Source organism: Buteo buteo, chromosome 5, assembly GCF_964188355.1.
Source record: "Buteo buteo chromosome 5, bButBut1.hap1.1, whole genome shotgun sequence".
Lineage (NCBI taxonomy): Eukaryota > Metazoa > Chordata > Aves > Accipitriformes > Accipitridae > Buteo > Buteo buteo.
In genome coordinates this window covers 46,507,769-46,522,768 of record NC_134175.1, presented here as the reverse complement: position 1 = coordinate 46,522,768, position 15,000 = coordinate 46,507,769, and the positions used below count along the sequence as shown (strand labels likewise).

Here is a 15,000-nt window from a genome sequence, read left to right as displayed (position 1 = left end):
GCAGAATTTTTAAGTGATGCTGTCTTAGACTTTCTATGCATGTGCTGTACAGTGGATTTGCCCAAACACTATGCATGTGTTTGCAATGAGGAGTAGCTGTGAATGTGCTATTGTACACTTGGAAAACTTTAAAACATATGGAAAGATCACGGAATCCAAAGAAAACAAACTTTTTTCCAGGAAAGAGAGGTGTGCCATTAATGTGTGGGAACCTTACAGCTACAAATTCCACTTCTTTTTTGTGTTCTTCTGTTTTTTATATAGCTGTGAATCTTTACTCTTTGAGGGTCTGCTTCAGCATGACATGTCACAGTTACTTCATTTTCATATCGTTGATGCCCAAGGAAATATTTTTCACTGATCAGATCTTTCTCCCCCCCGCCCCCTGTCTTTTCTTTGTAATACACTTGCTGGAAGTGTTAGAAAAAGTAGGCTGGCTGCTGCTCTTTCTGGGGTGTTTGGAATTAAGATTTCTGATAATTTTAGCTGTTGTTTGATACACCTGACTTAGAAAGCTAATGGGTATTTGGCATTTGGAATATAAAACCTTCATTCTGTTTACCCTTCCATTTAATTTTAACTGAATATCTCAGATCATGTAATTTAAGGTTTTCTTTTCTACAATGTTGCGTGTTGAACCTAAAATAGAATTACTTCTTGTTGGCTCAGAATTGATTTACAATAGTTTTTTTTTTTTCCTTTAGCTATCAGATTTAGAATATTTCCCCTATTGTTACTCACAGCATTTGTTCTCCAACCTATGTTAGCCATAATAAGATAATTCCCACTAGGAAAAGGAATTACCATTCCTTTATTGATGTTTCAGAGAGCTATATTCACAGCCACTACTGACCCTGAGGATTTGGTATGCACACATTTCGCTACAAAAAAGGAGGAATAATGATATTGCATATTGTTGATGATGTCATGCTTGTATTTCTGTGTAAATTTTAGTGATTTTTTGACGTTTTGTTAATATATTGAGAAGGGAGTTTAAAACTCAAATCAAGCATAGGTCTTGAGCATTGTTTGCTTTTGCATTTGCTAGTGTTAATGCTTGCCATCTCCCTGATAAATAATCTTTTTCATTTGCCCCTTTAGCTTCTTCATGTCAATTACTATATATTCTTGGATAGTATAAATATAATTTAAGTGTACATGGTGTATTTTATTTTGGCTGTTGCCACAAAGAATTTGCAAACCTTTTCTTGTTTATTAAAGAAGGCTAAAAAAGCCTGACCCAGCCACACTGAGAATGACTGTTTTAATTTCACCTGGGGTTGTAAATCAATATCCATTTACTATTCAGTTACTGCTTGCATTTCCCTAGGTAATAGTATAACACATGTAATGTCAATGCAGTTTGGCATTTGTCCTCATTAGTATGGCAAAGGACACTTTTTTGCAAGAGTAAGCAAGCATCATGCCATATTTCTGACATTTTCTGCGGAACAAAGACGGAAACATGTAATCAGTTTGTGTACAAAAGATGTGCAGCACATCTGATGTGGCGCCTCCAATGCTTTTATAAATGAAATCACTTGAAAGATGAGGCCGCATGTAATTCTGTCATACACTGTTGATTAAAGTTGAAATGGGAAGCTAGGGGTGGTACAGTGTAGCTTTGAGTTCTAATTTATTTACTAATTTAATCGCTTATAATAAATAAATCATAAATATATTTAATAATGTCAACAGTTGAATTATAGGTCAATAGTAATATAGCAAATGGTACTTGTGATTATATACACATAATATATGTCCTTATACATACTTCCCTATACATTTCTAATCTCTCATAGATACATAATTTATTGCTTACCATTTCAAATCAAAGTACTGTATACATTAATTATACATTAGAATCCTGTTTTATAATTGTTACCTATTATGTATGGTTTGGTGGTTTGGTGTTTGGCCTTAAATAATTAATTTAACCCTAGAATACACATGCTTCTTAAAGGTTGGTGAGAATGTTGTGGATACTTCAACTAGCTAGTAAGCCAGGGTTAGGAAAAACATATCAACTACACATCCCTCTGTGTTCAGGTGATCGGTGGCAAGTCTTGTTTTCAGACTTTACCACACAGTGATAAGAAATGAAAGTTGGCAAGTGGCTGCTAGCCACTTAGTAGGTTTTGTGAAATGTATCGCTGGTCTCAATTCCCTACTAATTGGAGAAATGGCAGCCTCACTAGAGAGACACTTCTGAGGGTGGATAAATACCATTTTAAATTATGTTTTATAGCTGTTTGATACTGAAACAATGTAGATGAATTCTGGGAAAATAGGAAGCACGAGTGATTTCAGAGTTTCAAGCAGACCCTTTGCAGGAGTCCTAAGGACACCTAAGATAGTTCTCTGGAGTTCATAGCCCCTCGGCTCTTGGGCCCTGGTGCCGCTGCTGTGGCATTCAGCACACCCTGTCTTTGTTATCTGTTTCTTGAAGAAGTGTTCTGCGCTGTGGAATTGCTTTGTCACAGCACTTCAGCACCAAAGATACAAGTTTAAACATTCATAAGATTTTTTTTTTTTTTTTTTTTTTTGTACTAATAATAGATCTTTATATCTCCATGTGAAGAGACTGTCTCCTACCTGAGTCAGACACTGGGCTGTCGGTTTGTTTTCTGACAGTGAAGTGCAATTAAAACTCTTGTCCCTTTTGAAGTTAGCTGAGGAGAGAGACCCTCTGGCTTCCCAGAAGCTCCCTCTAGACTGATTACATAAACTATTTATTACTTCGGAGAAAGTGTGATAGAGACATGGACTTTTTTTTTTTTAAAGTGTTTGTATTAGAAAAATCTCCATTATTATCTATATAAAAAGAATCCTTCAGGAGGAGAGGGGGGAAACCAGTCCTTTTTGGTTAAGTAACATGCTGCACAAGACTGGCTTTTAGTGACCTGACAGCCAGCGGGCCCAGGTGATGTGAGAGCTGCTGAGGGACCTGGAGGAGCGGGAGGCAGTGGAAAGTGTGTGGAGGTGGGGATGGGGAGCAGGGTGGTAGCAGAACCTGACAGGCACTGGGGAGGATGGTGACCAGTCACCTGGACTGAAGAAGGGTCATTGTCAGGACCTGTGAGACAGATGGTGAGTTGCAGAGATGGGCAAAATTAATATTTAATAACACAGAGTCAGCTCAGTTTGGGCTAGCCATGACATAGCTTCTGCCAGCAGCATCTGTAGCATTCCAGAAACGCGACCCTACCTCCTCAGCCAAGATGAACAAGGCTCAACAGAGAAGTGCAACACCTTGAGACACTGGCTTCACCAGGAAGGGGAAAAGTGGCATGAAAAATGGGGTTCTGGTAATTCCTCGCTCCTCTGGGAGTGGGGAGGTGGTTCAGCCTTTGGCTGTTTCACAGAGGAAGCCAAGAGGGCAGAAGAGTGGAAAGAAACCTGCAGCTGTTGGGGGGCAGGAGAAGCAGCTTGTTCTGAGGTCACACTGGAATGAGCTACCAAGGAGAGCTGGAGAGGAGTGTACATAGGTTTTAATCATAACATTATATGTGTTGTGACCACTAAGGAGGAACACTGAACATGCCTTCTTCCTCCTTTTTACTCAACACTTACCTTTTTACTCAACGCTGTACACGTCAGGTGAAATGAGAACATTTTTACATCCCAGAAGTAGAAGTGAAAGGACTGTAATTAAAGGAGATGGGGTGGAGGGGAGTTGATAGAAACAATATATGGAATCAGGGCAAAGTTTTAGGGTCAGAATTAGTGAGATGCATTCTAGGAAAAAATTAGGAACACAAATCAGCTGAAATTTAGTTACTAGGCTGGGAATTGGGTTAAAATATCTCCACCTAATAAGCCAAGCACTGAAGCGTCCCCTGTGGCTTATTTTTAGTTTCTACAATAGCTTCAGAAAGAGATCAAAGACACAACATCATCATCAACAAATTTTCCTTAAGCCATAAGATTACTGCTGCTTTTGCTGAAATCCTTGAAAGCAGGGACAGAACTGTTGTCACATTTTTGAAGATCCCTCTTCTGAGCTCGACCGATGGGGACAATGGGTTTTGATAAAGTGGAGGAAAGCTACCTGCCGACTTCTATTATTCCTTTCCTAGGACTGAAAAAAGAGCATCCTAGGAAAGCTTTCTTTTGGGAAACTGTCACAGCATAAAATCTTGCACAAAATAAATCTTAAGTAGGGTCGTTGTAGCTATTAGAGTGCTGTGTAATGAGATGGCAGTCCAGGATGGGCACCTTGCTTTACATACAGTGCTGTTTTATACACGAAGCCATCTAATAAGATATATGTGTCCTTTAATTGAGGTCTCGTGTACAGTGTAGTATAATGAGGCAATGTGATGAAAAGAAATGGAAAAGGAAAGAGCGTTATTTACCACGCTGAGAAGCTCTTATCATATGGAAATGATCAGAATTTAAATTTTTATCATCTGTCACAATTTGCTGCTGCTTTAATTAAAATCACACCAAGGATGCGTAGAGTGAGCCTGGCTAGATGTGCTTCGTGCTCTTAATGACTGTCAGATGGGAAGGCAAGGGGTACAGAGAGGGCAGGACTGCGGGAAGATCCGGAGGGAGATGGTGCCAGATGGCCAGGCTTATTTTATTAATTTAGATCTCCATTATGGCTTCTCTTTTCTTCATTTCTCCAAAGGATGAGTTAGTTTAATGGGAATCATTTCACAGCCACAGTATGACGTGTTTAACTCTTCGGAGCCTGTAGCACTGCAGCAAAGTGCATGTGTCAGTCGTGTGTCCCGTCGTCGGCCGGAGGCCCCAGCTCCAGCACAGGTGCTTTAGCCCACAGCAGCTCTCCCTCAGGTAATTTGTTGAATCCCTCTTGGCAGACGCTACCTACCATGGCATCCTGACTCATAGCTCACCAGTGCAGCCAGCCGCTGTCCTAAACCGGTTCCAGCTTCTGATCATTGGAGCAAAGTAGGGCCAAGGCAGCGTTTTGAGCCGTTTCTCTCCTGTTACCGCTTCACCTGCTCAGGCAACGTGCCGCAGGGGCTGTCTACGCTGCTGGGCTTCGCCACGGATTTTGGGCTCATCTCTTACAGCTGCAAAACCTTCCTGTTAGTAGCAAGTAGCCTCACTCTTCTTCCAGCTCTTGGGTGCCTGGACACTCAGAAAGCATAGCAAAGTACTGAGGAAAGTGAATTTTTAAAAGATTTTCATTCTCTTTGGGTTTGTCTGCATGCATCCGTGCGCTCAGTTACTGAGGTATCTGCCGCCTCCCCGTGGCTGTTGTGAAAAGCTGCACACAACTGGAGATGTTGATTTTAGATATTATTTAGATTTAGGGGTTTAGAGATTAAAAAAAAGGAGTATCGTCTTCTGCAAATCTGTTTGGCACAGTCTAAAGCAAGAAACTGCTGAGGCATTTGCATTAAGAGCAGGGATTTTTAATTTTTTCCTTTCAAGTGTCCACTGCGATAACAAAGGAGCTTTGATTTCTCAGGTCTTCTGCATCATCAGTGGTTACTTGGATTAGTATTAGAAACAAAATGAGCTTGTCTTCTGTGATTCTATGAAGAAAAACACCAAACATATGAAGAATTTCTAGTTCCTGAATCCTCTATAAAAAGCCTGTTGATTAATTCACTTTATGAGTTGATTCAGAAATCTGAATCACATTTAAGTCATTCTTGGATTCCAGTAAAGCAGCTAGACTAATTTTGATCACAACTTTACAGCTGGAACAAATGGCAAGATGCATTTCCACATAATGTGAGTTTAGTGGCACGTGCAGGGAAAAAACCTGAATTCACCCCCAAAATCTATGGTTACATGCTATGGCAAGAAAAAACCAAACCAGCTCAAAGTAATGATGTGCCATGCAGAGGATGAAACCTTGCACTATAACACAAGTAATAAGGCATAACATTTCCAAGATTCTGAATTAATAATTGGACTTTAAACATCTGTATCAATAATTTTCAAATTCTCTTGTATTGGGATTTGTAGTTTTTTCCAAACTGTGAATTTGTAATTGTTTGCAGGTCCATCCCCAAGAATTTCATCAGTGTAGGAAAACTGAATTTTGTCAGCCCAAGGCTGACAGTAACATAGCTTTTGATAGAAAAGTAATTTATGCTGTCACCTCCACCGGGTCTACAATGTTCAGTTCTGTGCTAATGACAAAAGCTTGTGCTTTGCTGAGGAGGAAGACGAAGACAAGAGGTAGGGATGCCTGGGAGCCATCAGAAAGTTTTTGGAGAGTCTGTGGGTGATGATGAAATAAGACATCTTATGTAGTCATTGAGCACTGGCAAGCGAGATGCAGGAGAAACACAGTGTTGAACTGTCGATTACTCCACTGAGCACTCACCCAACACAAGTTGCCTGTGGAAAGCTGGGGCTAGCCACTGGCTGGTGCACAGCTGAGAGCCCGTCAAGTTTGCACACCCCTTTGCACTGCTCTTCTCATCTGCTCCTCACTCACCATTTAGTGAGTGAGGGGCCTTCATGCTCTTGAGAGCATCACAAGCAGGTTTGCTTGCCATGCTTACGGTTACAAATGATTAAAGTAAAAACCAAACTCATGCATCTATGGAAGCTCGCTTTCTGTATGATAGTGTGGGAATGGCACTCTGACTGCTAACTCGACAGGTTGGGGTAGACATGACTAGGTTGATGGAGCATATCATTCTGCTTCAGGTTATTCTGAAGTCTTACACATGTGTTGTATATTAAATATTAGGTAAAATGTGTAAGAACAGATTAGATTAAAATCTCAAGACCAATCCGAATTTGTCAGGCTATGAAAATTAAGTCTTTGGGCATGGTAAATATACATTTTTGGGAAAGACGCACAAAATTTGGAGGCATGAATTTGACAAGGATCTCAAATTTCCAGTGGTTTTTGCAAAGATTATCCAGACTTTTGGAGCTTTGTTGTCATTTCTTAGATCTTCTGAAAGCTCCCAGCTTTCCTTGCTAGGCTGACAGCAAGCAAATATGCCCAGTCCTTCCTTTGTCATTCCATAGCACTTCAAAATTGCCTGGGTATTTTCTAGTTGTTTTGTTAGAATAATTTTACAAATCCTTTTTATCTTACCTTTACCCAGTGCTTGAGTTCTGTGTTCTCACTGCTTCTATTTTATACTCTTCCCCTCAGTGCATTTTGTCTTAATATTCAATATCATACTAGGACTAGAGAGAATGAGCTCATGACTGAGAGTGAATGAAGTAGATGTTAAAAATTATATGACATAAAAAATTGTATAAAAATATATTGAATGATTTATTTAGGGATGCGAGTACATTATACCAGTAATCTAATTCCCAGTATCTTCCTAAGCAGCTTTCAAAACCATTTTTTGATTTCTTTGGGTTTTGAATTGCTGCTAAAATAATGAAAATGGATGGAGCTGATGATGAATCATCATGACAATATTTACTATCAACAGGGATTTTTGCCAGTGTTTTAATCAGTAACAGGGTCCCAGTGGCACTGGCCCACTTAGACCTGCAGATTAAAAAAAAAATAAAAATTCTTGCTATTTCCTTTATTTGTACTGATGTTGCAACAGCTTAAGTTAAAGCTTCTACTAAGAGTAGTAATTTAATCTATTTCAAACCTCTGTGGCTAGATGGCAGGCAAGCATGCTAAGAGCTCGCTTGGGTTTTTCTGCATAGCCCATGGGCTGATGTACCTCTGGGGAGAAGGCACAGGGACTCCCTTTAGGCACTTTATTGCAGTGCTGGCGTTTTGGCGCCCAGGAATGTTTCTTCCCACGCCAGCCAAACACAAAATAGTAAGCAGAAAGAGGTAGGTGCCTCCAGATGACCTTTTAGAGAATGTGTGTTAAACAATAATTAGTTACTCTTATTTGCCCTACATAAACATGCAGCTTTCTGTTGAGGGAGCCTAGGGAGCCTGTGTTATACATTTAAATTAAGAAATGTGGATATTTCTGTAGCTGCAAAATGAAAGTCCAAGGAAAATTTGTTTTCTAAGAAAGAGCTAAACTTGACTTTGCACATCAGTATCAAAACTCTTGCGGATGTAGCTTGGACCAGACTTTACCTTAGAAGAAGGAAACCAAACGAAACCAAAGCAAGTGCAGAATCAGAAACAATATTAAATGGTTATTTCTCACACCAAAAATCAACAAAGGTCTGGTAAGTGGGATTCTACTCTCAAGCCTTTATCCTGCATGTGGGGACTTCATTACTGATTGCATTAGACACTAGATTAGTAGGCAGTCTGCAGTAAGCCCTGCAGGTATATAACCTCTTGATTCTGAGGAGTTTGGGTCAGTTCAAAATTTGTTGCTTGGAACCGTCGTTAATTCTGTTTGCAAAAGCAATTACAGACAGCAGTATAAGCAAAATAAGCACCAGCTGTTTTGAAAGTCATAACTCAGGAAATCTTTTTCTCAGGTTGTATACTTCAGTGGCACAAATAATTGCACAATAACTAGTACTATTTGTCATTTAATATATGGGGCATGACCAGAAGATATACTAATGCCTGACATATTTTCTTTCAGGATGACTTTCTGTATAGTGTCTCCGTTTTAAGTGGAATACTTTGCACTGTCTTGGCAGTAATCAAATTTATGCTGGGAAAGGTCCTTACAAGCAGAGCGCTGATAACCGATGGTGAGTGTGAAGTTGATCCTGCTGCATTTATGGACTCTTCCAGGGAATGTTGTAGACACAGAGGATACAAGTGACCCCCACACGAGGGCAACTATGAAAGAGTATTGAAATAAGGCAGCCACTGGGAAACGGGGAAAAAACCCAGAACAGCCTGTGGTACCACCAGCCTTTTGCATAGATAACTCAGCTGAAATGGGTATGTCTGGTGGAGGTCAAAGTTAATGTGTGGATAGTAAGCAGTAATAGAGAGTTAGAGGTAGAGCACATAATAAATTAGGTGTGGACTAGTCAGAGGTTAGACTACAGAGGAGGGTTATGACACCAATTTATATAGCTTTGGTTAAGTCACATCTATCCTCGCTGCCTATGCCCGGTAAACAATTCCATCCCCACGGTTAAAATGAAGCAAGTCTGTTGCAGAAAACGCCTCCCTGCCTTGAGCAGGAATCACAACCATCATTCATACATACCCCCTGTAGACTTAATTTGACACTGTAGTGCTTTTCCTGCCACTCAGCAGAGCTGGGGGAGAATCGCATGTGTAAAACAAAGCCTTTGCCTGCCTCCTGCCCTGCACTCCTCTGGCCCTGCCGGAGTTCCGCACAAGGTGACTCTTGTCCACTATATCCTTAGAAGACCTCACTGCCAGTATTCTGTTGGCACAGGCATGTAGGGCCTGACTATTGCTGGTTTCAAAGATATGTTTAGAGGCATGTTTTAAAAGTAGGTCCAGATATGCCTCTTACTGACAAGGCTCAAGCTTGTGAATCTTCAGAAAGCCACGGGGATCTACTCTGCAAACAAGTGAGGCCACAGTCATGGCAGAGGTTTCACAGTGCCCTGTGAATCTCTACCAGTTTTTATCTGCAAGCACAGGACAGTTTGAAATACTCTGTAAACATACACGGTAGGGTGTTAACGGTTCATGGATTGTGGTACGTAAATTATTTTACTCTGCTGAAGATTTCCCTTTAAGGAAATCCAATTTTCAGCTTACTCTAGAAATACATACAATTGCTTTATTTTAAGTAATTTAAACATACTCAAAATTTTTTTGGTGATGTGTGATAACACATATTATGAGTATTTATATTTTATGTCATCCTGCTTATATAAATGCTCCATGAGTATTTATATTTTAAATAGAAAATAAGCAAAAAAGTAATCAAAACAGCAGTGCGGGGGTTACAACTAAGCTGCTGCCTCCCTGCATTTGTGATTCTCTCCCAACAGACCATGCTGTTCAGTGATCTTATTCTTTACTCTGGACTCTGCCACCCTAAACATTTTGAAACAAAAAGATCTCCAACCTGCAAAAAGGATTCTGGAAAGGATCCTGGGAACTACAGACCAGTGAGTCTGACTGCCTTCGCTGTCAGAGTGTAAGTGGGCCACGTCAACTGTTTCAGAACTGTGTCTAGGCAGGCAAATGATTAACCCTTACTTTAAAAAAATGTAGCTTGTTTTTGAAACAGAGCAGTTTTTTCAAAGAAAATATTAGCTGAAAAATTCCTGAATAACTCTAGCTCTGAATTGGTCTCCTGTATGACACAGAAATCTCTTCCCCTATAATTACATCCTCGTGCTAATTATATTGCTTCTGAGCTGGAGATTGCTCATTCTTTGATAAAAAAAAAAGGGAATAAAGTACACAATTACCTCGGTCTGGTTTTTCTCTCAGAAAAAACTTCAGAACTACTTTAGAAAAAGCAGGAGGCTGCTCTTACCATGTGTGGTTAAATATCTTCTTTTGCAAGATATATTTTTATATATATACTTGATTTATTAACAAGCAGGAGGAGACAATGTGATTCAGCAGCTGAGACAGATTTAGCACTCCCTTGCATATCTTTTTTTAGTGTTTTCTGTTTCCTGCTAATTTACCTCCTGTGATCACTGGCTGTAGACCAACAAACTGTTTTGAGTAACAAGAGCATACATTTTTCTTCCTGAAAAAGAGGTTTATTTTCAAAACAGCAAGTTCTCTCTCATAGATGTCAACCTCTATTAACTATTTTTTTAAAGAATAATTTTGTTTTACAGTAGGGCTTGACAATAATATCTCTTTAAAGCCTAAATGTATGAACCCTAATAAGGCAAAACATTATTTGTACAATTTGTTTATAGCAAAAGCTCATGGACTTTTGGATATTAGAATCAGCCATTTCCTGTCTCGAATTTTGTAACCTCTCAGAGGACAAATGCAGAGATGTAACAGTTGGATGATGTCAGCCAACTTTCCTGTAGGTTTTAAAGACCTGTTTCCCTCCCAGAATTAGCCACCTGTTTTTTCCTGTGCTAGCCTTACGCACAGAACTTGGTATCTGGATTAAGACCTGCAGCCATTACATCATTTCCTGCCACACCAGCAAAGAAAGGTTTGACTGAATGACAGTCAGGAAGAGAGAACAATTTCCTTTTTAAGTAGCTTTTAGATCATTTGGAACCATCAGCCAATAATGGCAATAAAATGTATTATTCCTGCCTTTTGCATATCATGCTGATGGATTCTGACTTAAGCTGGAGCCGGGGAAGTAACACTTTTTAAAATTTACAGTTAATTAATTTATACTTAATATTCTTTATATATTCTTTATACACACACACACACACACACTACATTTCATTGACATGTATTAGCAGTATAAGTTCTATTGCCTGGGAATTAAAAAAGGATCAGGATTCTTCTAGACTACAGTGTTGACAGAGTAGTCGTGTCTATATTGGTTCAGCTATGCTGGTATAATTAATCCAATAATCAGGCATTTACATGCAACGCCTGTGATACCAATTGTAGAATGCACTGCCACAGTCCAAAAAATCCCCAACCCCCTTTTCTTTGCAGGACTGGAGGCCTGAAACCTTTACATGCCCCATTCTGCCACAGACTTGCTAAGTAACACATGCTTTTCCGTGCTGGGGTTTCCTTTGCATTTAAGTACCTACTGATAGGGATCTGGTGAATCTTAATCAAAATATTGATGGTTTATACAAGTATTTCAGCTGGATACCTAGGAAAGGTCAATTTTAAGCTACATCTTTCAGAAAGACTTAACATGATTTAGGTGAGGACTGGCTGCGAGAGGCCTGGATCAAAGGAGGCATTCAGGAATAAGTGTCATGTATGTGGTTGTTGGCAGTTGTGCGGAATTGGAAAAAAACTGTCTAAGTACTGTAAGCAGCAGCTGACTGGAGTTGACTCACCAGGCAATACAGACTATTTCAAGTTTGATTTTTCATTGGTTAACTAGGTTAAGTAGTATATGTATCTACCAAATGAATGCATTATCGGTGACTTTTTTTTTTTTTTGTAGAACAATAGTGATGTCTTTTGTGTTATTGAGGAAAAAAAAATCAGAAAAAAAGGAATTTGGGGGAAAAAAAATGAACACAAGGAATGACTTAAAGAACCCCAAAGCAATAACCAATCAAACAAGAGTTGAAGGCAAAATGGCATTAATTATTCCAAAAGCTCTAGGAGAATTTTGAAGGGACAATCACAGAGGCAAAGAGAAAGGGTTTAAAAAAGAAAGAGGAATCTAAAAGGATGTTCATAAAAATTGTGAATAATAGATAGGAAGCTCCTGTGACATAAGGCATAAATGGAGAATACTCCTAGGATTATCCTGTATGTCTTCCCTAATGCATTCAGCAGTGTATGTAGCTCTAAGCTATAGTGCCAAATACATGTAAATAAATATATAGGATGGGGTAAAAAGCTTCAAGAGAAGGTCTTTGAAACATTACTGTCCAAAACCATTTCCCTTTTCATGAGCTCCTCAGGTATACTGGACTTCAGTTGGCTCCTTTTGAGAGAAAGTGAGAGCCTTTGGGTACCTTACAAAGTGGCCTTTGAAGTTCTAACGGGATATTTGTACATGCAGCAATGGTACATACATTATGAAGAGGTTCTTTGGAAGATAACTGGGCTACAGCAATCATACTCAGGGCTGCAGCCAGCCAGCCACTATTTCCAGCTCAAAGATACTTCATTCATGACGATATGCTACAAGAGAGCTGAGAGCTAAGCACTTGACTGTCGGAGTCAACGTGGAGCAGGTCCAGTATTTTGAAGGAATATTGCTGTTTGGAAAATGAGCATCAAGAGGTGAAAGCCCTATCAAATAAACAGCAGCTAGCACTGGGATTTGGAACTAAACAGAGAATGAAAAACTCAGGACTGACCAAATCAAGATGATAGTACAGCAAAATGAATGTGAAGTTATTTATCTCAGACATGACAACTGACAGAGGTCTTGCAATGCACTGGTCAGACACCAAATGGTCTGTCTTTGATTTGTTGAAGAGAAGCGTGGCAAAGACCTCTGGCTAACTGTCTGAACAAATCGCCCTGCCTCCTCCTTAATGCAATGCAGTAGCCCATAGGTGCCACTATGTAATGTCTCACAAGGGTCTCTGTGCTCCTCTCTGGTGGTACTGGTATAACAATGTCTTATCTCCCTACAGATTACTGCTGCTTAGGCAAGACAGTTAACCAAATCTCAAGGAATTTGCTTTCTTCCTCTTTTTTTTCTCCCCCCCCCTTCTAGGTTTCAACTCTCTTGTAGGTGGAATAATGGGATTTTCCATCCTTCTTAGTGCAGAAGTTTTTAAACACAATTCTTCTGTCTGGTATCTGGATGGCAGTATAGGAGTTTTAATTGGACTTACAATATTTGCCTATGGAATCAAGTGAGTATCTCCTGCTAGCAGGTATTTCAGTATGTACAGCAGATGGGCTGTCTGTTTAATGTAATAAGCCATAGCTCTTAAAGGTTTATATAACTCCAGTAAAATCAGTCACTGGAATTTATTAGGCTAGCTACTAATACTGAAGCAGAGTGTGTGGAAAGGGATAAAAGATTGTGTGTCTCACATCAGTTGGAAAGAAGCCAGGACTTAAGAAGAAATTGGAATAATTTTAGAAGACTTTTGTATACCTGAATTTGGAAATAGAAGGTTTGAAACATTTGAAAAATAACCACAAATCTTGGATAAAATCAGTCCCTGTTGCTTTTATGGCACATTTCTAAGCACTGTTTTTTTCCAGAGAAAGTCCAAGTTAAAGGTAAGGTGCCCAAGTTTAAAGAATGATCTTGCTAGTGATTTCCATCCTAGCCCTACCCTATAGCAACTTCTGAACTGAAGGTTAGCCAGTCATGTTTCAAATATTGTTTCTATTGAATTTTAAGATGGTTTCTTGATTCACAACACCAGAAACAGAATAAAATCAAATGAAGCTCTACCACACGCTTTATGGCTGCCACAGTTTCCCTTGGCTGCATGGAATCTAACTAAGGGTTTTGTGTTTTATCCCCCTTTCTGCCATAAGAGGAAGGGGGAGATGTAGCATCTTAGTGAATTGGAATCGTGCCTGTTAAGAAGCAGACCTTGGCCAGGCTGCAGTAAGCCGTCATCTGGAAGCTGTGTGGTTTTTTTTTAAACTTGGAAAGTTAAATTACCATTTTAATGGGGAATACCATTCTTGGAAAAATCACTATAATTACTATTTCCATTGTAAAACTAACTGTTCTGGAAAACTGTAGAGGCAAATCCATATAAAAGTATTTATTTAAACATACCAAACAGCATTAGGAACATTTTGTACAGCCACTGAAACTCACGATACATACATGCCATCAGTCTCCTCGACAGCGTGCTCAGCCATTGTGTCACCAAGACACAATGAAGGCTAATGAAGGATAAAACTAAATTCTGTTTTGGCAACTACCCGCTTTCACAGTTTGTGAAACTACTGCTATTCTCCTCTACTGTTAGATACCTTCTTCCAGCAGCCTGGTGTGAAACAGGTTGCTACAACAGTCCCTTTCCCACTAATCCCTTCATGGATTCTCCAGCCAAAAATGACTGCTGCTCTGCATTTCCATTTCTCAGTGCAGCCCTGCATCCCAGCTTCCTAAAGGACAGCCCCTCTCCACACAGTTTGTTTTACACTCCCTTTTGGGCAGAATTAATTGTGGGGCAGAATTAGTCCTGATCAGGAGAAAGCAAGATAAGGCTGTTACTACCTCTGAGTTCTTTCTAATTCATAAAATAAATTAATATAAGTAAACAGAACACCCCAGTTCCAGGGCTTTCCTCTGTCTCTGTATCACCACTCCTGTGCTTTCCTCTGCAGGTTGCTTATTGATATGATACCCCGTGTAAGGCAAACGCGCCATTATGAAATGTTTGAGTGAAGATCACACCCTCTTCTCTGTCAGGACTGTAAAATTACAGCATCGTACATTTTGGCAAGTGGTGCCAATGGTATTTTACTAAATATGCAGTTTGTTTCCCGTGGTCTGTTTTTGTTGAAGTTTGTTTTAATGGGAAATCTCTCTGTAAAACTGGCATATGTGCACACTGCTTGCAATTCAGCAAAACAGCAGCATTTTTTTTTTT

General features: G+C 39.6%; 1 protein-coding gene across 1 annotated transcript in view; it reads left to right on the top strand.

The window, feature by feature from the left end:
* The window catches only part of TMEM163 (transmembrane protein 163), a 102,921-nt gene extending 88,126 nt beyond the window's left edge, over positions 1-14,795 (top strand). The window contains exons 6-8 of the mRNA XM_075029378.1: positions 8,484-8,595; positions 13,146-13,287; positions 14,735-14,795. Coding sequence (XP_074885479.1) covers positions 8,484-8,595; positions 13,146-13,287; positions 14,735-14,795 — 315 coding nt within the window. The remainder of the gene's footprint in view (positions 1-8,483; positions 8,596-13,145; positions 13,288-14,734) is intronic.
* The last annotated feature ends 205 nt before the right edge of the window (positions 14,796-15,000 follow it).